General features: G+C 42.8%; 1 protein-coding gene across 4 annotated transcripts in view; it reads left to right on the top strand.

Annotated features, from left to right (window-relative positions):
- Positions 1-21798, top strand: part of ipo8 (importin 8) — a 117713-nt gene that overhangs the window by 74579 nt on the left and 21336 nt on the right. For all 4 annotated transcript variants that reach the window (XM_041215920.1, XM_041215919.1, XM_041215921.1 and 1 more), the window contains 5 exons: positions 9864-10029; positions 11279-11439; positions 15743-15868; positions 17605-17671; positions 20066-20191. In XM_041215920.1, coding sequence (XP_041071854.1) covers positions 9864-10029; positions 11279-11439; positions 15743-15868; positions 17605-17671; positions 20066-20191 — 646 coding nt within the window. The remainder of the gene's footprint in view (positions 1-9863; positions 10030-11278; positions 11440-15742; positions 15869-17604; positions 17672-20065; positions 20192-21798) is intronic.

Raw genomic sequence — 21798 nt, 5'->3', positions numbered from 1 at the left:
CTTTTGCTGCTTTTACCAATTTCTTTAAATTGGTGCCCCCTTGTTCTCGATCCTTTTAGCAGTAGAAATGGTTTCTCCCTTATCTTACTCTGTCTAGACCCCTCATGATTTTGAATATCTCTATCGAATCTCCTCTCTGTTCTTTTTTCCAAGGAAAACAGTCCTAACTTCTTCAATCTATCTTCATAACTGAAGTTCCTCATCCCTGGAATTATTCTCATGATCTTTTTCTGCACTCTATCCAATGCCTTCATATCCTGCCTAAAGAGCAATGCACAGATCTGATGCAATACTCCAGCTGAGGCTGAACCTGTGTTTATACAAGTTTAACTAAACTTCCTTGCTCTTGTACTCTCTACCCCTATTAATAAAGCCTAGGATACTGTATGCTTTATTAACCGCCCTCTCAACCTAACCTGCCTCCTTCGATGACTTATGCACATATACACTCTGGTCCTGCATCCCCTTTAGAATTGTGCCTTTATTTTATATTGTCTCCCCATGTTCTTCCTATCAAAATGAATCACTTCACATTTCTCTACATTGAACTTCATCTGCCATCTATTTGCCCATTCCACCAACTTATCTATCTCCTTTTGAAGTTCTACACTATCGTCCTCACAGTTCACAATGCTTCCAAGTAAACTTTGAAATTGTGCCCTATACAGCAAGGTCTAGGCCATTAATATATTTCAGGAAAAGCAAAGATCCCAACACTGACTCCTGCAGAACTCCATGACAAACCTTCCTTCAGCCCAAAAAGATCTGTTAACCACTAATACCTGTTTCTTGTCACTCAGCCAACTCTGTATCCATCTTGCTACTGTCCCTTTTATTCCATGAGCTATAACTTTGCTCACAAGTCTGTTGTGCACTACTGTATCAAATGTCTTTTGAAAGTCCACATTCACAACATCAACTGCATTGCCTTCATCAACCTCTTCAAAAAACTCCCAAGTTATTTATACGTGATTTGCCCTTATGAAATCCATGCTGACTTTCTTTAATTAACCTGCACTTGTTCATGTGACTATTAATTTTGTCCTGACTTATTGTCTACAGAAGTTTTACCCACCAGCAAAGTTAAACTGACTGGCCTGTAGTTGGTGGGCTTCTCTTTACATCCTTTTTTTGAATGTTTGTAGTTCTCCAGTATCCTGGCACTACTGCCCAGTTGAAGGAAGACTGAAAAATTATGGCCTCTGTAATTTACACTTTCACTTCCCTCCGTATCCTTGGATGCACCTCATCCGTTTTTGGTGCCTTATTCACTCTAAATTACAGACGGCCTGTCCAATACCACCACTTTATCAATTTTAAATCCTTCTCGTGTCTGAATTACCTCATCTGTCACCATGTAGTATCTTCTTCCTTGGTAAAGACAGATACAAAGTATTCATTTAATACCACAATCATGCCTACTGCCTCCATGCATAAATCCACTTTTTGGTCCTTAATCAGCCCTACTCCCCCTTTTACCACCTTCTTACTATTTACATCCTGTTGAAGACTTTGGGATTTCCTTTTATAATGGCAGTCTCTTTTCACACTCCCTCTTTGCTTCTCATATTTGCTTTTACACCTTCCTTCTGAACCTTCTATATTCAACCTGGTTCTCAATTGTATTTCCTACCTGATATCTGTCAAAAACACACTTTTTCTTTTCTTAGTTTTCTATCACTTTTATCATGCAGGGAGCTCTGGCTTTGTTAGCCCTACCTTTCCCTTTTTAGGGAATATATCTTGACTGTGCCCAAAATATCTCTTCCTTGAAGGTAGCCCGTAGCCCTTTGCTCAACCAATGTTTTTCTTGCCAACATTTGATTTATTCTGGTCTTAACCCATTGAAGTTGGCTTTCCCCCAGTTAATTATTCTCACTCTGGATTGTTCTTTGCCTTTTCCATAATCAGCCGAAACCTTAAGATTTAATGATCACTGTCCCCTAAATGTTCTCCTACTGACACTTGATCCACTTTTTTTTTTATTCATTCACAGGATGTAGGCTTCGCTGGCTGGGCCAGCATTTACTGCCCATCCCTAGTTGCCCTTGAGAAGGTGGTGGTGAGCTGCCTTCTTGAACCGCTGCAGTCCATGTGGTGTAGGTACACCCAGAGTGCTGTTAGGCAGGGAGTTCCAGGATTTTGACCCAACGACAGAGAGAGAACGGTGATATATTTCCAAGTCCAGATGATGAGTGACTTGGAGGGGATCTTCCAGGCGGTGGTGTTCCCATCTATCTGCTGCCCTTGTCCTTCTAGATAGTAGTGGTCATGGGTTTGGAAGGTGCAGTCTAAGGACCCTTGGTGAATTCCTGCAGTATTTTTTGTAGATGGTACACACTGCTGCTACTTTGCATCAGTGATGGAGGGAGTGAATGTGGTGCCAATCAAGCAGGCCGCTTTGTGCTGGATGGTGTCAAGCTTCTTGAGTGTTGTGGGAGCTGCATTCATCAGGCAAGTGGGTCAAATTCCATCACCCTCCTGACTTGTGCCTTGTAGATGGTGGACAGGCTATGAGAGTCAGGAGGTGAATTATTTGTTGCAGAATTCCTAGCCTCTGACCTGCTCTTGTCTCCACAGTATTTATATGACTAGTTCAGTTCAGTTTCTGATCAATGGTAACCAACCCCCCCCCACCCCCGCAGGATATTGATAGCAGGGGATTCATTGAATGTCAAGGGCCGATGGTTAGATTCTCTCTTATTGGAGATGGTCATTGCCTGGCACTTATGTAGCGCGAATGTTACTTGCCACATGTCAGCCTGAGCCTGGATATTGTCCAGGCCTTGCTGCATTTGGACATATTCTGCTTCAGGATCTGAGGAGTCACAAGTGGTGCTGAAATTGTGCAATCATCAGTGAACATCCCCGCTTTTGACCATATGATGGAAGAAAGGGCGTTGATGAAGCAGCTGAAAGTAGTTGGGCCAAGGACACTACCCTGAGGAACTCCTGCTCAGATGACTGGCCTCCAACAACCACAAGCACCTTCCTTTGTGCTAGGTATGAGTCCAAACAGTGGAGAGTTTTTCCGTCTGATTCCCACTGACTCCAGTTTTGCTAGGGCTCCTTGATGCCACAGTCTGTGAAATGCAGCCTTGATGTCAAGGGCAGTCACTCTCACCTCACCTCAGGAGTTCAACTCTTTTTGTCCATGTTTGAACCAAGGCTGTAATGAGGTCAGGAACTGAGTGGCCCTGGCAGAACCCAAACTGGACATCAGTAAGCGAGTTATTGCTAAGCAAGTGCCGCTTGATAGCACTGTTGATGACTCCTCCCATTACTTTACTGATGATCGAGAGTAGACTGATGGGGTGGTAATTGGCCTGGATGGATTTGTCCCTTTTTTTTGTGTACAGGACATACCTGGGCAATTTTCCACATAGCCGGGTAGATGCCAGTGCTGTAGCTGTACTGGAACAACTTGGCTAGGGATGTGCATGTTCTGGAGCACAAGTCTTCAGTTTGCCAGAATATTGTCAGCGCTCAAAGCCTTTGCAGTATCCAGTGCCTTCAGCCATTTCTTGATACCACGTGGAGTAAATCGAATTGGCTGAAGATGCTGGGGACCTCTGGAGGAGGCCGGGATGGATCATCCACTCGGCACTTCTGACTGAAGATTTTAGAAAATGTTTCAACCTTATCTTTTGCACTGACGTGCTGAGGATGGGGATGTTTTTGGAGGCTCCTCATCCAGTGAGGTGTTTAATTGTCCACCATCATTCACAACTGGATGTGGCAGGACTGCAGAGCTTAGATCTGATCTGTTGGTTGTGGGATCGCTTAGCTCTGTCTATCACTTGCTGCTTATGCTGTTTGGCATGCAAGTAGTCCTGTGTTATAGCTTCACCAGGTTGACACTTCATTTTTAGGTATGTCTGGTGCTGCTCCTGGCATGCCCTCCTGCACTCTTCATTGAACCAGGGTTGATCCCCTGGCTTGGTGGTAATGGTAGAGTTGGGGATATGCCAGGCCATGAGGTTACAGATTGTGTTCAAGTACAATTTTGCTGCTGCTAATGGCCCATAGTGCCTCATGGATGCCCAGTCTTGAGTTGCTAGATCTGTTCGAAATCTATCCCATTTAGCATGGTGGTAGTGCCACACAACACGATGGAGGGTATCCTCAATGTGAAGATGGGGCTTTGTCTCCACACTTGGCCCACCTCATTCCCAGGTCCAGCAGTGCCTCTCCTCTCATTGGACTGGAAACATACTTCTCTGGAAAATTTTCCTGAACACACTCTCGGAACCTTGCCCCTCACTGCCTGTCTAATACTGCTATCTCAGTCTACAGCTGGATAATTAAACTCCCCCCATTAGAACTACCCAATAATTTTTGCACCTCTTTGTAATTTCTTTACAAATTTGTTCCCTGACATCTTTCCACTGGTTGGCCTATAGATAGCACCAAAACAATGTGATTGCACAATTTTTGTTCCCTAGCGCTATCCAAATAGATTCCGTCCTTTACGCCTTTTGGACTCCTCTTTCTCCAGTACTACAATTCTCTCCTTTTATCAATACTGTCACTCCTCCCCCTTTTCTCCCTTTCCTATCTTTTCTGAACACCTTGTATCCAGAAATATTTAATGTCCAGGCCTCTATTATAGTCACAACATGGTATTTCCAGTTGGCAATCTGCACCTGTAACTCCTCCATTTTATCTACCACGCTCTGCTCTGTGCAGTGAACTGGCCACTGGGTCACAACCTCTTGGGCATCCATACCTCCGCAACAAGGACATCTGTAAGCGGGGTAGGAAGATGGTGAACATTGATACTGACAACTAGGAGATAATCGCTGATGGCTGTGACCTCTGGAGGCTAACTGCAAGAGCATTGGAAGAGGCGAGCAGAACTGTAAAGCTTAGCAAGTTCAGACCACTGTCTTTCTCTGCAGCAAATGCAGCAGGGACTGCCATGCCAGAGCGAGGCTCCTGAGCCACATCAGGCAATGCTTAACCCAGAGTTGACCGCCACAGTGCAAACCATCGTTTTAGAGGATGGAAGGCTGCCACACAGATTATAAGTGTACAAGAATTTTACTATATTCAGTTTTCCCCTTTTCTGTGCTGGCTGTTGGTTGAAACAAAATCATACTCGACAGTGTGCAGAGTGAATAACTAGATATTCCTTCAAGGTCACCTGCAGCCCTCTGCTCCCTGGCTCAAGTGACTGTTATTTTATGCATAAATTGAGCCACTGGGGTTTGGTGCGCTGTTAACTGTGAGGCCATCCTGTTCTCAACTCACATCAGCAAGTTGTACTTTGTACACACATAAATGGCAACCCTGGATCATTTCCCAACCTCCCTCCACCCCCACCCCGAAGTACTGAGGCCAAGCCTAGCTGTCACTCCATCTGAGATTAGCAATCTCAGCTGAGGCCAAGGATCAAATCTGGCTCCCTTCTCATCTGCTACAATTCAGTATATACGAGGTGATACTTTAACTTGTCAAGTCATCTAGGGACCAAATTGACTCCTGTCTGGTTCCCAGTTCCATAATCGTAATATTATACAGGATAATGTAGTCTTTTACATTTGTTAATACAGCTATGTAAATGCCTTTTTTTAAGAAACAATATTCTAATTTTACTGTCATCTGATTGTAAGGAAGAAAGCAAATTTGAATTTATAGTATTGATCTGGATTGTAACTTTTTATAGTTTTAATGCTGGAAATTTGGCCCTTGGTAAAGATGTTAACATCATTTGAAGTTTTCAAGTGAATCTTGGTCAGGAATTTCTTTGGAAAAACTCAGCAGGTCTGGCTGCATCTGCGGAGAGGAACACAGTTAACGTTTCAAGTCCGTATGACTCTTCAACAGAACTAAGTAAAAATAGAAGGGAAGTGAAATATAAGCTGGTTTAAGGGGGGGTGGGACAGGTAGAGCTGGATAGAGGGCCAGTGATAGGTGGAGATAGCTTTTAGACAAAAGGACAAAGAGGTGTTGAAGTTGATGATATTATTTAAGCAATGTGCTAATTAAGGGTAGAAAGCAGGACAAGCAAGGTACAGATAGCCCTAGTGGGGGTGGGGTGGGGTGAAGGAATCGAAATAGGCTAAAAGGCAGAGATAAAATAATGGATGGAAATACATTTAAAAATAATGGAAATAGGTGGGATATTAGGGGGAAAAAAGTGGGGGGGGGGGGATCAGAAAGGGAGTGCGGATGGAGGAGAGAGTTCATGATCTAAAGTTGTTGAACTCAGTATTCAGTCTGGAAGGCTGTAAAGTGCCTAGTTGGAAGATGTTCCTCCTGGAGGAAACTGTTCCTCCAGTTTGCATTGAGCTTCAATGGAACAATGCAGCAAGCCAAGGACAGACATGTGGGCATGAGAGCAGGGTGGAGTGTTTTAATGGCAAGCAACAGGGAGGTCTGGGTCATGCTTGCCGTCTTAATTTCTCTGCTCCTCTCACCCACTCTAACATGTCTCTCTCTGAACTTGCTGCATTCTATTCTCTCAGGTCCAACCCTGACATTGTCATCATACCTGCTGACAATGGTGGTGCTGTTGTTGTCTGGCGTACTGACTTCTACCTTGCAGAGGCTGAGCGTCAACTCGCAGACACTTCCTCCCACCTCCCCCTGGACCATGACCCCACCACTGAACATCAAGCCATTGTTTCCAGGACTGTTACTGACCTCATCTCCTCTGGAGATCTTCCTTCAACAGCTTCCAATCTGATAGCCTCCCAACCTCTGACGGCCCACTTCTACCTCCTACCCAAAATCCACAAACAGGACTGTCCTGGCAGACCGATCGTGTCAACCTGTTCCTGCCCCACAGAACTCATTTCTTGCTATCTTGACTCCATTCTCTCTCCCCTTGTCCAGTCCCTTCCCACCTACATCCGTGATTCCTCTGACACCCTACATCATATCACCAATTTCCAGTTCCCTGGCCCCTACCACCTCCTCTTCACCATGGACGTCCAATCTCTCTACATCTCCATCCCCCACCGGGATGGTCTGATGGCTTTCCGCTTCTTCCTCGAACAGAGGCCCGAACAATCACCATCTACCACTACTCTCCTCCGTCTGGCTGAACTTGTTCTCATACTGAACAATTTCTACTTAAACTCCTCTCACTTCCTCCAAATAAAAGGCGTGGCTATGGGTACCCGCATGTGCCCCAGTTATGCCTGTCTCTTTATGGGGTATATGAAACATTCCTTGTTCCAGTCCTACTCCGGCCCCCTCCCACAACTCTTCCTCCGGTACATCGATGATTGCTTCAGTGCTGCTTCATGCTCTTGTCTGGACCTGGAAAAATGTATTAATCTTTTGCTTCCAATTTCCACGCCTCCATCATTTTCACATGGTCCATCTCTGACACTTCCCTTCCCTTCCTTGACCCTCTGTTTCAATTTCTGGTGATAGACTGTCCACCAATATCCATTACAAGCCTACCGACTCCCACAGCTACCTCGACTATAGCTCATCACACCCCGCTTCCTGTAAGGGCTCCATCCCATTCTCTCAGTTCCTTTGCCTCCGTCGCATCTGTTCTGATGATGCCACTTTCAAAAACAGTTCCTCTGACATGTCTTCCTTCTTCCTTAACCGAGGGTTTCCACCCATGGTGGTTGACAGGGCCCTCCACCGTGTCCGGCCCATCTCCTGCACATCTGCCCTCACACCTTCCTCTCCCTCCCAGAAACATGTCTTGTCCTCACTTATCACCCCACCAGCCTCCGCATTCAAAGGATCATCCTCCGCCATTTCTGCCAACACCAGCATGATGCCACCACCAAACACATCTTCCCTTCACACCCCCGGTGGCATTCCACAGGGATCGTTCCCTCCAGGACACCCTAGTCCACTCCTCCATCACCCCCTACACCTCAACCCCCTCCCATGGCACCTTCCCATGCAACCGCAGAAGGTGCAACACCTGCCCCTTTACTTCCCCTCTGCTCACCGTCCAAGGGCCCAAACACTCCTTTCAAGTGAAACGGCATTTCACTTGCACTTCCCTCAATTTAGTCTACTGCATTCGCTGCTCCCAATGCGGTTCCTCTACATTGGAGAGACCAAACGCAGACTGGGTGACCGCTTTGCTGAACACCTTTGTTCTGTCCGCGGGCATGACCCAGACCTTCCTGTCGCTTGCCATTTCAACACTCCACCCTGCTCTCATGCCCACATGTCTGTCCTTGGCCTGCTGCACTGTTCCAGTGAAGCTCAATGCAAACTGGAGGAACAGCACCTCATCTCCTCATCTTCTGACTAGGCACTTTACAGCCTTCCGGACTGAATATTAAGTTTAACAATTTTAGATCCTCCACCCCCACCCCCTTTCCGATTTCTGTCTCCTCCCCCCCACCCCTGCAATACCCCACCTATTTAATAACCTGGGAATCAAACCTGAATATTTTGGCCTGTGCGGCTCAGACCCATAGATTCCTTTGAAACAAAGTGTTGTCATTGAGTGGAGTAACCTGAGGGTGCTCTTTTGTAACTGTATATGTTCATCCGTAATCATCTGAAAATTTTTTATTAGGTCATTTGTTTACCATGTGATTCTGTAGTCTTCTTACTATAGGCTCTCTTTGAACTTTAACTTCCATCAGTTAAGTTATGCATTTATCCTTAACACAATAAAATAAATAGCAGGCTGCCATATTTTCTACCATCAGTGCCACCTTTGGTTAAGTAATTAAAGTATCAATGCTTTTTTCAGGAAATAATTTTTGTTTTCCAATATTGTGCCTTTCCACCTGGCAACCATATAACTTTTAACTGTTTAAAATTGGCCATTGTACGCTAATCTTGGTATAACTCCATGACCAAATTGTGTTTTCATTTGTTTTTGCATGAACTTTCCATTTGTTAGAATAACCCACACATGTAAGCATTTTTTTGTGTGTTGAGACCAATACAGTAGTAAAAATTCAGTTAACAGAGACAGTTTAGTCTGTCATGCTTTTGAGCTGCCCTCTTTTAGATGGAGCATCCCAATAAACACTGCCATTGTGGAAAGGTGCAATACCAGGCAAAATCTTCTGATTTAATCATCTCACAGGAACCATACTCATCCCCCATTCTCGCACTCCAAATAGCATTGAAAATCCCTCCACTCACTGCAAGTTGTTTGTTATGCTCTCTATTTTACATTTTAGCATTAAACGTCTTTAGGAAGATTTGCAACTGAACTCTTGCACACATCTTGATTTGAGTTGGATCAGCCTGGTTTAAGATGCCAATTTGAATACTTAATATAAGTTCAACTTTTCCAGTAGAATTCCACTATCTACATTTTCTTCAAGTGTCTGTGCTTTGGACACTCTGGGGGGGAAAAAACTGGAAGAATATTTTAAAATATTGATAACTCACTTTCTCTTAAATACAGCAATTCATCTCTGTTGATGTGAAGATGTGTCACCATCTGATCAGCTTTGAAAAGCTTATTTGTAAACGAGCACTTCACCTTTCTCTTCCTTGACATTGGTAGACTGTGGGTGAAGCAATTGAAGTAACTATATGAAATATTCTCACTAAGCTAAACCAAGATACTACTGATGCTGGAAATCTGAAACATAAATAAAATTGCTGGAAAAGCTCAGCAGGTCTGACAGCATCTGTGGAGAGAAAGACAGAGTTAACGTTTCGAGTCCGCATGACTCTCCTCCAGAACAGAAATATTCTCAGATTGTTTTGGAAAACAGCCACTGTTGTAAATTACTGAAATGTTTCAAATTCCAACTGTCAGGTCCTTCTTCAGCCACAGAATGACATGCATGTAATTGCCCAAAAATGGACAAAATCTATTCTAGCCATTTTTCTTTTAAAATACACAGTCACCCGTTTCAAATAAAACTGATTTATTTTTCTTGCTTCTGACTTAATGCGTCTAGGCTTGCTGGGTTCTTCATTCATTTTGCAATCTGAAGTTCACAAATGATCTCAACTTAAGAAATGCAGTTGAGTTGACAAAAAAGAGTTTAATTGAAGATAAAGAGATGCCAGTCAAAGTAGAAGCTGCCATAGCTCTGCAGACGCTTATAAGTAACCAGGATCAAGGTGAGTCAAAGAGAGATCTTGCACTGAAGTGTTACCTTTAATTCTTGCAGTTGTTTGGGCTGGTTATCATTGTTAGTTGTCTGACATATGTGATAAGCTGCTCAGATCCTTGACCAAGTATTTGGATTCAAGCAAGCCAGGATACATTTTTATGTTTGAGTAACTAAATAAAAATTGATTGATATTAGAACTTAGTCCATTTCCAGTTGACTCTAAAAACTATTGGCACCTTTGGTGATATGACAGTTCTGTTATACGACTGCACTAGCGCAGAAATGCTTTGATAGAAATGGTTCTGGGTCGGAGTGATGGCATTGATTGCTGTTGCTGAAGTCTAAAAGAACAGTGTCTATTAGTCCATTTATATGCCTGGTGCAGAGTACTTCATGATTAGACAGAGAAAGACAGTCACTATTATTACTTCATTTAGAATCAGCAGGCATATAATAAAACATACTTATGTAAAGGCCTCTGCTTTCCCCTCTCACTATCAGCAGCACTGAGACTTGATATTTGCTATGCTGCTGGGCATGCAAAATTAGAACTGAATGGCATAAAGTGCAACATGCTGATTGTCCTGACTCCTGGTCTCGTGTTGGCCATTGCGTGCTGATTGGGGGTTGGAGAGCAGAAGAGTACAGGATAGTAATGTGGCTGCTTACATACATTTTTACACTGGGGAATAGGGTCAGTTTTCACCTTGCAGGTACATCAGTATTAGCAGCCTAGGAGAACAGTGGGCCAGATGGAGAGCTGAGTAGAAGTCTCAATACTTCTTGTCCTTGGATATTTCAATTCAGTGGTGTTATCCCTCTTATCTGAAAGGGGCTAATGATGTAGATCCAATAGCCTCAGAAGACCTACTGTACTGCAGACTCTCAATTGGGAACATCCCTGTGGGATGGTATAGCTTGATAGTCTATCTTCAACTGGCTGCTGTTCACATGACTAAGTATTGGAATCCGTCTGCTCTTAACTGCAAACCCAATCCAAAAGTCAGTAGTGCTTTCAGTTGAGTTTGCATTACTTTGGAGAAAAAATACATTATTAATGAGGGAAAGCATAGCTTATCCACAAATTGTTGTTCCCAGTTGTATAGTGCAGTGACAACTGAGGCTATGAAGGATTACACAGACTAGGTTGGCTTAATAGTAGAGAGACAGTAGATCTATATATTCAGGGCAAGGGAAGTGAAAGCAAAAAACTAAGAAAACACTTTGTAGTTAATAAATTGATATTTGCTTTCCAGCTAAGGAATATATAAAACCATCAGTCAGGCCAGTAATGCAAGAGCTGCTCCATGTTGTCCGAGAAACTGAGAATGATGATCTCACCAACGTCATTCAGAAGATGATATGTGAATACAGTGAGGAGATGACCACTATTGCTGTTGACATGACACAGCATTTAGTAAGTACATATCAGAGAATTGGATCTATTAACAGCGTTGGCAATTCAATTACTTGATCCTTTAGTTGAATGATTATGTCTCTTTGAAGTGCCCAATAATGTGTCTACCTTGGCTCATTGGTAGCATTCTGACCTCTGAGTCTGAAGGGCATGGGTTCACGTCTCAATCCAGAGATAATCTACCCTAGCACTTCTCAGTGCAGTGCAACCATGTTTTGCTTGAGGCATTAAACTGAAAGCCCATTTCCCCCCTGGTTGGATGCAAAACATTGGCAGTATTCCAAAGAAAAGTAAGGGAGTTCATCCCATTGTCCTGGCCAATATTTATCCCTCCAGCAACATTTTTTTTAATAGCAGGTTATCTGGCCATTTTCTCATTACTGCTCATGGGAGCTAGCTGTGTAGCTAATGGCTGCTACATTTCCATCAATAATGATGACACTTCAGAAGTACTTAATTGGCTGTAAAGCACTTTGGAATGTTCAGAGGTTGCAAAAGGTGCTCTATAAATGCAAGTTTTTTTTTTGTTTGTGATTATTTTGAATTCCATTGCCTCGGCTTGCATGCAGTTTTGCTTGCAAGAGTCCCATATTTCATGAGTGAGATGCATAGAGGGAAAGTAGCTGAGACGTTCCCCCATTGTTGCCATTTTTCTTTTTCTTTTTATTAACTCTGACCATGTTACCTTTTTACCCAAACTTCTCCTTCCAAAATTAAGCACACTCTATTTTGCTTCCTTGGGGTTTGATTCAAATGGTGTTAGCCCATCTGTTGGTTGTTGAAGATTAAGACTGACCATTTTTAAGCTGTGCTCTTCTGGTACTACAGCTCCAGTGTTGTGGATCAAAATGGTAGTGCACCTGATTTGCAGCGTTCACACATTGTAAAATCATGTACTTCTGAGTGATGGAAAATGTGAAGAAGTTTTTCCAACGAGGGAAATATCTGCCTTCCATCTAAATAATTTGGGTTAAAGCATTGATATCAGTTGTGATAAGGCCAACAGCCAAGATCATTTCACCCTCCCAACTAAGAGTTTCTATCACATAACATTGTAGCACAGTAATTGTTATTTAATTTTCTGGTATTGCAGCCATGTTATGAAAAGTTATTGTATAAATCTGTTGCCGTGTTAAGTTAAAAGTCGCCTATAATTATTTAATTTCTAGTCATCTGATGGAAGTTATTGCACAGAATTGTTGAAAGAAGAAAATAACTTACATTTATATAGCATTTATTCTAAGATGTCTCAAAGCACTTTTATAATACAGTCATTGGTGTTATAAGTCAATTTCGTAAACAAAATAAACAAATAACCAGATAATCTCTTGGTTGGCGTTGGTTGAAGGGGAACGGTTGCGTTGGACACCCTGCTCTTTTTTATAATGCTACCATCAGACCTCTTGTGTTGAGGCATTCAAGAGGGAATTGGATTATTATCTGAAAAGGAAGAATGTGCAGGGCTATGGGAAGAAGAGGGGGGAATGAGACTGGGTAAATCGCTTGTTCAGAGAGCTGGCACAAAATGGCCTCCTGATTCTAGATTCTGTGGTTCTCTCTGCCTAAACAAATGCACAGGGCCAAGCTGTATTGCCTCATCCAAAGGAAGGCACCTTGACAATGCAGCACTCTGTCAATACTGCACTAATGTGTCAGCTGAGATTAAGTGCCTCATGTCTCTGGAGTGGGTTTTGAACTCTCAAAATTTGAATTCCAAGGTGTGAGTTGTAGCAACTGAATCAAGTTTTAAATAGTTCTTGCTGTACAAGTAATTTCGAGTTTAATGTTTTGAGTAATAAACACTACAATCTTGGCAAGTTGTTTGTAACTATACAGTACTATATAGTGTCTTTAATGGAATATAATGTCCCGAGATGCTTCAAAGGGCAATTAGCAAAAGTATTTCTCCCATTTGGATAGACTACAATTAGAGAAATGTTCAAGGCCCCACTTTTCATTTCCCCAGTCAGTAACTGACTCCATGAGCAGATGTAACCATGAACTCCCTGATGCAGTAGTAGCCAGCAAGCAGCACAGGAATTGCAAGTGGTTCCTAGACCTGTCAACTAAAGTCTGGTTTTTGTGGCTCTCTGGATGGCTGCAGCAGCTGCATACTGTGGAGTATCATTGGAATGGAGCCAGTACTCAGCAGTGAGAGAGACCAGGGATAATAAGGGGTAATCACCAAAAAAAAAAATGAGTTCTAGTTCTATTGAAAATGTCAGTAATGCATGTAGTTCCCGTAATAACAGTAATGCTGCTGAATTTAAATAACCTGACCTAAGCACTAAATTATGGCTGGGATGTAGGTTCAAACCTTGCATTAGCTGGCCAGATTTATGTCATTGCTTATGGTGCCAATATCCAGGAAGGTGTCACACTAGCTTTAGATTGTACTTAAAGGGATCCCTTGATCACTTTTTAAACCTTATTTAAATGTATTACCATTGCAGCACTCCCACCCATACTTTTGCTGCACTTAAAATTTCAACAGTTTGCATTTATGATAGTGTCCTTAACAATCTAAGATGACCCAAGTCAGAACCTAATTAGACAAAAGTTGACGCTGACCAAAGAAGGAGATATTAGAACCAGTGACCAAAAGCTTGTTTAAAAAAAGGTAGGTTTTAATCAGTGTCATAAAGGAGATGAAGGATGGTGGAGAGGTTGAGGTTGGGAATTGTAGAGCTTAGCGCGTAGATGGCTGAAGGCATGTTACATAAGAATAGGAGGATAAGTAGGCCATTTGGCCCTTGAAACCTGTCCCGCCACAATTCAGACGTGGCTGCATATGGCCAGCAGTGATTGGATGAAAGAAATAGGGTTGCAGAGGAGGCCAGAGATGAAGGAAGGCAGTTCTCAGAGGATTCTGGGACTGGAGGAGGTTATAGAGACCAGCAGGGGAGAAGCTGTGGAAGGATTTGAAATTAGTAAGAGACACAAAGCTCTCCCAGCCAAGAGAATTTGTATTGGACATCAGAAAATATTATGTATGGCTGGAACCTATAGGGCATCTGTTATTCTCTTACAATTTTCCACAATGCCAGGTAGATGTTAGTGTTAAAGCAAAGCTGTTCCAGTGTAGCTACAATACTGACATCTACCGGGCAATGTGGATAATTGCCCAGCTACGACCAAATGCCTCCCCATCTGTCTACTCTCAATCATCAGTAAAGTAATGGAAGGGGTCATTGACTGTGCTATCAAGCGGCACTTGCTCAGTTTGGGTTCCACCAGGGCCACTCAGCTCCTGACCCTTAATACAGCCTTGGTTCAAACATGGACAAAAGAGCTGAACTCCAGAAATGAGATGAGTGATGAGATGAGATTCCACCCCCCCCCCCCCCCCACTGTCAACACCTTGCCGCGGGGGGGTTACCATTGACCAGAAACTGAACTGGACTAGCCATATAAATACTGTGGCTTCAAGAGCAGCTCGGAATCCTGCAGCGAGTAACTCACCTGCTGACTCCCCAAAGCACAAGTCAGGAGGGTGATGGAATACTCTCCACTTGCCTGGATGAGTGCAGCTCCAACAACACTTGAAGCTTGACACCATCCAGGACAAAACAGTCTGTTTGATTGGCACCTCATCCACAGACATTCACTCCCTCTACCACTGACGCACATTGGCAGCAGTGTGCACCATCTGCACAATGCACTGCAGGAACTCACCAAGCTTCCCTAGACAGCGCCTTCCAAACCCACGCCTGCTACCATCTAGAAGGACAAGGGCAGCAGATACGTGGGAACACCACCAACTGGAAGTTCCACTCCAAGCCGCTCACCATGCTTACTTGGAAATACATCACCATTCCTTCACTGTTGCTGGGTCAGAATCCTGGGACTCCCTCCCTAATGGCACTGTGGTGGTACATATACCACATGGATTGCAGTGGTTCAAGAAGACAGCTCAACACCACCTTCTTAAGGGCAATTAGCGATGGGCAATAAATGCTGGCCTAGCCAGCGATACCCACATCCTTTCAATAAAATAAATCTCTTACTGGTATCAGTGCACCATGATTTTTGTTATATTGCAACTAGTGGATAGCTGGAGTGATGATTAGGGGCAGCAACTGTGTTCAGACCAGCTGCCATCCTAAAGTGAGAGTCAGAGATTCCTGAGTTTACACTGATTTCTTAATGATTTGGATATTGCTGCCATTAGCACTCCCTCTTACCTGTCATCAATAATTTTTATATGTAGTATGTGCGGGATGAACCGCCTGAAATAGTTTTGGCACTTGCAAACTTCCAAACAAAAGTATGTAAATGCAAGCCTTTTTGTTTTCCTTCTTAGGCCATGACTTTCAGCAAAGTCCTCCAGAGTGACGCATATGAAGAGATAGAGGACAAGACAGTGATGGCTATGGGTATCCTGAACACTATAGACACCATCTTGACTGTAGTGGAGGCTCACAAGGAGGTCAGTGACAGTTTTATTTAGTTAAGAGCATATACTGTTGAGATGGTGAAGTTCATCATATTGTGAAAAGAACAAAAATGTAATGTGACTGATGTGTGCATTGGAAGAAAGAGATGAGGCCATTGGCATTGCAACTTTGGTACATTTATTGGGTGTAGCGAAAATGGTGGACAATATTCTTGCTTGGAGCAGGTGGAACCCATGAGCAACTTTTTTTTGGTGCGGAGGGGGAATGATTGAGCCCTGACCAGTAGCAAAAGAGGAGTTTGATAGCACAGTAATTTTGAATGGGAGGGAAGAAAACAGAAGACAACGTTACAGGAAGAGAGGGAAAATATGGAAAAAGAGAGAAATAAGGGAACTCTGTGAGGAGGGGAATGTTGAAGGGGTGAAGTGGACAAGGAAGGAAAAGAGTTGGGTGATGGGATCAGGCTTAATGTGGCAATCAAAATGTGTGTACAGTTACACAAACAGCAGGTAGACTTGAAGTTTATAGGTGCAAACCTTATGGAAAGCTATGCTTCACTAAATGAAAATCTATTTGGAAGGAAACAGTCCAAGTCCAGTAGCCCGATTTATTTCCCAGAAGGGCAAAGGTTTGGGTGTTCCTCACTGCCTGATGTTCCAAGCCTCCGTAGACAGAGGTCATCATTTCAAAGCCGGTTCTGTTTCCTTCACACAACAGACTATTGACTGCTCAATGGCCAAATAAAAGCAATTTTAAAAACATTACCAATCTGCCAGCTTGTCTTCAAGACAAAAGCACGATTGGGTTCACTGCATGATAGTATTACTCTCTGCAGCAGATGCCCTTCTGTTGTCAATTCTCTTTTTTGATATATTTACCTTTCCTACGACACATTGTTCAGTCACTTCCTCAACTTTGGCCCCACTACGCCCCAGCCCTTTCACCTTGCTCCACTTACTTGGCACATTACGTTGCTTTTGCAGGGAGGCATTGACCAACAACAACTTGCGCTTCTCTAGTGCCTTTAATGTAGTGAAACATCCCGAAGTACTTGACAAAGTGTTATCAAAAAATGTGAACCTGCTGGTGGTCCAGATCAGCCCATTTACTCAGCTTTGTGAGACAGAAGCATGTGGCCCAGAAAGGACCTCTCAAAATGGAGAGCGAAATCTAAAGTTAAAAGGAAAAGCTTTTCTGTGTTTTATTGAGTGAGGAGGTTTGCTAGGTCAAATGGTCTTTCCTCATCTCTAACTTTTCTTGTGACATAATGACATTGAGCAATTGTTTGTTCACCGTTCTGATGAATTTCTTTTAACTCAATCTCTTCTGCTCAATCCTTGTTGCTCAATGTAACATTTAAATTGCTTGCTGCTTTGGTAATTTTTAAAAAGGTGTGGTGTAATTGACATTCCAGGAGGTTTCATCAGTTAATTAGCACTGGGTAGTACGGCAGATTCGATGTTTTAGTACTGCAACTCAGGTGCTATACTTTCCAGTGGCAGAGAAGGCTTTGTTTTTATTTTAAAGAGCTCATCCAAGGCCTGATGCTAAAACAAATTGCTTCATTATACCCTTAATTCTGAGAAATTTGATCCCTATTTTTGAAGAGTTGCGGATCCTTCAATTGGATATAAAAGAAGGTTAAACTTCTTGCAGCTATATTGAGTAAATGGATCTTTTTGTTGCTTACTCATCTGGATTGCTACCTGTTTATCCCAGAGTAACAGTACGCATCTTTTTCCTCCTCCATTTCCACCCCATCCTCTAGATTACACTGCAGCTCGAGGGCATCTGTTTGCAGGTCATTGGACTAGTACTTCAGAAACACGTAATAGGTACAGTCAAAGCACCGTTGTTTGAACTTTTATTATTTAAAGCGCAATTGGATCCTGATAAGGCTATATAAATGTTAGCATCTTTTTAACTGTCAGCACACAAAAACCTAACAGAATGTTTAAGAAAGAACTTGCACTGTAAATCCTTACTTTAAGTGCAGCTGTGTTCCTGAAAAGTGCAACTTTAAGTGAAACAACTTCAAGCAGATCAGATTTTCCCAGTGGTTGGGTTCTGTAGGACCTTTCTCATCAGAAAAAAAAATTAAAACATCATACCTTGTAAGTTGTCAGAATTTAGCAATGTAAAGTATTTCATTAGTAAATGAAATAACTTTTAAAATAAAATAAATTTTAAAATATAAAATTAATATGCTGACTTCTACTTAACTCCGGCTCGCTGATCTCCTGCTTGCCAAATCTTCCGCTCATCACACATTCCACCTCCTGGTTGCGGTGGACTCTTCCTTTCGCAGAAACTCCCACTCCCCCCATGCCACTTCCCTTTCCTGAACCCTTTTTGCTGTGCACGAGGTTTCTGGAGATGATTGACGTAAAGCAAGAAGAACAGCTTTGGCTTGCAGGAGGGAAGCCACAGGCTGGATGGTTGGCAGCGAGAGGGAGGGTCAGGGAGTAGCAGAGGCCGCAGACCAGAGGGTTGGCAGTGGGAGGGAGGGTCAGGGAGTGGCAGAGGCCACAGGCCAGAGGGTTGGCAGTGAGAGGGAATGACACGGAGGCTGTTCCAAAATTATGCCAATTGGGTCCTAGGTCAGACCTGACACCAAACGATTTTGCAACAAAACTCCTGCCACTAGATGCAAATACAGGCCCCGTTAACTGACTAACGTTAAAGCGGAACAACTTAAAATGGGGACTTAGTGAATTTATATAGAGCCATTCGCAGCCTTAGGATGCCCAAAGTATTTTACAGCCAATTAACCACTTATTGAATTATTGCCATGTTTTAATGTAGCAGAACATAACAAATAATTTGTGCACAGCAAGAACCCACAGACAACAAAGAGATAAATAATCAGAGAATCTGTTTTTAGTGGAAGTTGCTTGAGGGATATATATTTGCTAAGACATTGGGAGAATTCCCCTGCTGTTTGAAATAATGCCATGAGATCTTGTACATCCACCTGGGAGAGGGCAGACAAGGCCTTAGTTTCACATCTTACCAAAGACTTAGATAAAATCAGTTATGGGCCCCACACACATAAAAACCAACTTAATTTAATTTATTTTTAGAGAGGATACAGAAGTGTTCAACTCACCCAGTGCTTTAATGCATTGGCTGAGTTGCTTTTCCCTAATGAGCCTTGTTATGTCTGCTGACACTGATGGTGTTGCTACTCACAACTGGCTCTTCTCTCTCTCTCTCTCTCTCTCTCCCTCTTTTTCTCTCTCTCTCCTTTCCCACTTCGTATGTCTCTGTCTCTCTTCTTTCCCACTCTGTCTGTCTCTCTCTCTCTGATTCCCACTCTGTCTGTCTCTCTCTTTCCCCTTTCCCACTGTCTGTCTCTGTGTCTGTCTGTCTTCTCTCCCTTTCCTTTTCCACTCTGTCTCAGCCCAAACTAGCCCAACTCAACAACCCAAGGATCTGGCCAACACCCAGTCGGAGGCTGCAACTGTGCCTGGAGCATGGGCCTCTTCCTCAGTCTGCAGGGGCTCAACCCCTGTCCTGGGACACCAGTGGAGCTGGAAGGGGGAGGGCGGGTGTCCTGCTCCCTTTCTCCCCCACCCCGGGTTACTCGCACTTCACCATCTGATTGGCAGTTGGCGGCTTCCTGCCCCTGCCCTGCAGTCCTGCTCTTGGATCTCGGGCCTTGCTTTCCCCCTGCAGCCTGGGCATATGGTGACTGTGGCCAAGGCTCAGGCATCAGAACTTGGTGGTTGGCCCAGAATGCAGCACACGGAGGGCAGTGGCCAGATTTCGACAGCTCTCAGGAAATGGGCTGGAAAGTGCAAGGCCTAAAATGGCGGAGACATATGTGTCACATGCACATGATGTATTTTCTTGAGATCACACAGCGGACCAGATGAAAAAGTACAATGGGCTGGATCCGGCCCCCAGGGGTTCTCCACACCTTGTCTAAATTATATGATCAGGTGAGAGACAAGAGTGCTATCACTGAGCTGCGGCTGGCAATATTAATGCCTTCTGTCATTCCTTAATATTTTACGCTTATCCAACACCTCAGTGTTAAGTGATTGTTGGACTGCTTGTGAAATTCCTTTTATATTATTGTTCTGCTTTAAAAGAATTACCTGTAATCTTGCAATGTTTTTATTCTGATATTGGGATTAATTTATCGATTGTTAAATTAACATGTAATAATTCTTCCTTTGTATGAGATTTTTTAAACAATAATCCCTGCTTTCTTCCTGCTCCAGAATTCTATGAAGAGGTTCTGTCCCTAGCATATAGCTTAACATGTCAAGTAATATCTCCTAATATGTGGCAACTTCTTGGTGTTCTGTATGAAGTCCTTCAGCAAGACTGCTTTGAATATTTCACAGGTATTCACAATTATTTCTTTGGATATATTATTAAAAAAAAGCTTGTATGTTGTAACGAAAGGTTTCACTTCAAGTACCTAAGTTATCTTTGATGAAAGCATCAAGCAAAGTAATATCCATACAATGGAGAATTCAAATTCCTGATAATCCCACGCTACTAAACTTGACCAACTCCATTTAGTTGTCCTGTGCTATTAAACAGATTGAAATCCTCTTGTGTGATACTGCAACCCACTTTCCTTCTAGTACCTATTTGAATGAGAAAGCATGCATAAGCTAATGGCACAGACATGATGGGCCAAATGGCTTCCTTCTGTGCTGTAACCATTCTGATTGTTTGACTCTATGGTTCTAGGTAAATAAGACTTACCGTCCGGTATTATCACTGCACTAAAAGTCTTGTTCACAGACTAAGGTGGGTGTCAGAAATGTTGCTTATTTAGACTGTTTTGAGCTTGGTACAGGGTTTAATAAAGACTGAGAAAATCATCTGGACTTGTGCCATGAACATGTCAATGAAAAGTGACTCTCCAACTGAATGGAAGTGAGCTATAAGAAGGATATCCTAGAAGAGGTTTTAATGAACTCTGCAATAATATGCCATTAGTAATGTTGGTATGTTTTAATAGTTTCAATGTGTAGCTAGTAATAACAGCCAATCAGATAATACATTGTGACTTTCAAGTGGAGTTCAGCCCTTCTCATTTGCCCAAACTTGAAATTGTTGCCAAAGGATTATGCAATCTTAGCAGTACAAAAACGATTGATGCGAGATATATTTTAGCTTGAATGAGGAATTTTTTACCCCCCTGAATATAAAAAGATTCAGACAATTAACTATGCAGAGTATGCATTTAGCCCATGTTTAAAAACTGATATCTTGAATAAAACAGGGAACGCAGGCATTCTCTGTAGCATTCATTCTGTCCACAGCAGAAAAAAATTGTGACATTTTTGTTTTGCCTGGTTGAAATAAGCACATTAACCGTACTGGTTGGCTGAATAGTCAAACCACACCTCTGAAGAACAGGTGAGCCTTCCATCCTCCACTGTGAGCTTGTTTGAGACAGAGATTGGGGTCAGTTTTCAGACTTTTGAAATTTTAATGCCTCCGCTCCCCATGCCCCTCTCCTGCCCATTGTAAGGACTAAAACCTCTCCTGCTGTGGCCTCACTCACCGCTTCTTCAGTGCTCCTGTGTTCTACTAAACACCGTGATATCAAGCATTCATCTTTTTATATTAAAATGAAAACAAAAATGCCATGGATGCTGGAAATCTGAAAAAATGCTCTGATGAAAAATCATTTAGCTGATATGTTAACTCTGTTTCTCTTTCCACAGCTGCTATCTGATCTGAGTGTTTTCAGTATGTTTTGTTTTTATTCCATTATCTTACTTGATGTTTGCCTTTAATCTTAAGAAAGGATTAGATCCATGTATTTAAATCCTCCAATCTTTCTAGGAAGTACAAACCCAAGTCAATCACCTTAGCTCAATGTTCTCAGGCTGGGAAATCACTTTGTTGGCTGTCATTTAAAAGTGAACTTGTGACATTCAGTCTTGTAGGTTTGTTATTAAAAATCTACAAAATGTGTATCACCTTTTCC

This window comes from Carcharodon carcharias, chromosome 21 (assembly GCF_017639515.1).
Source record: "Carcharodon carcharias isolate sCarCar2 chromosome 21, sCarCar2.pri, whole genome shotgun sequence".
NCBI lineage: Eukaryota > Metazoa > Chordata > Chondrichthyes > Lamniformes > Lamnidae > Carcharodon > Carcharodon carcharias.
The sequence above is the reverse complement of the archived record's forward strand: the minus strand, read 5'-3'. Positions and strand labels throughout refer to the sequence as shown.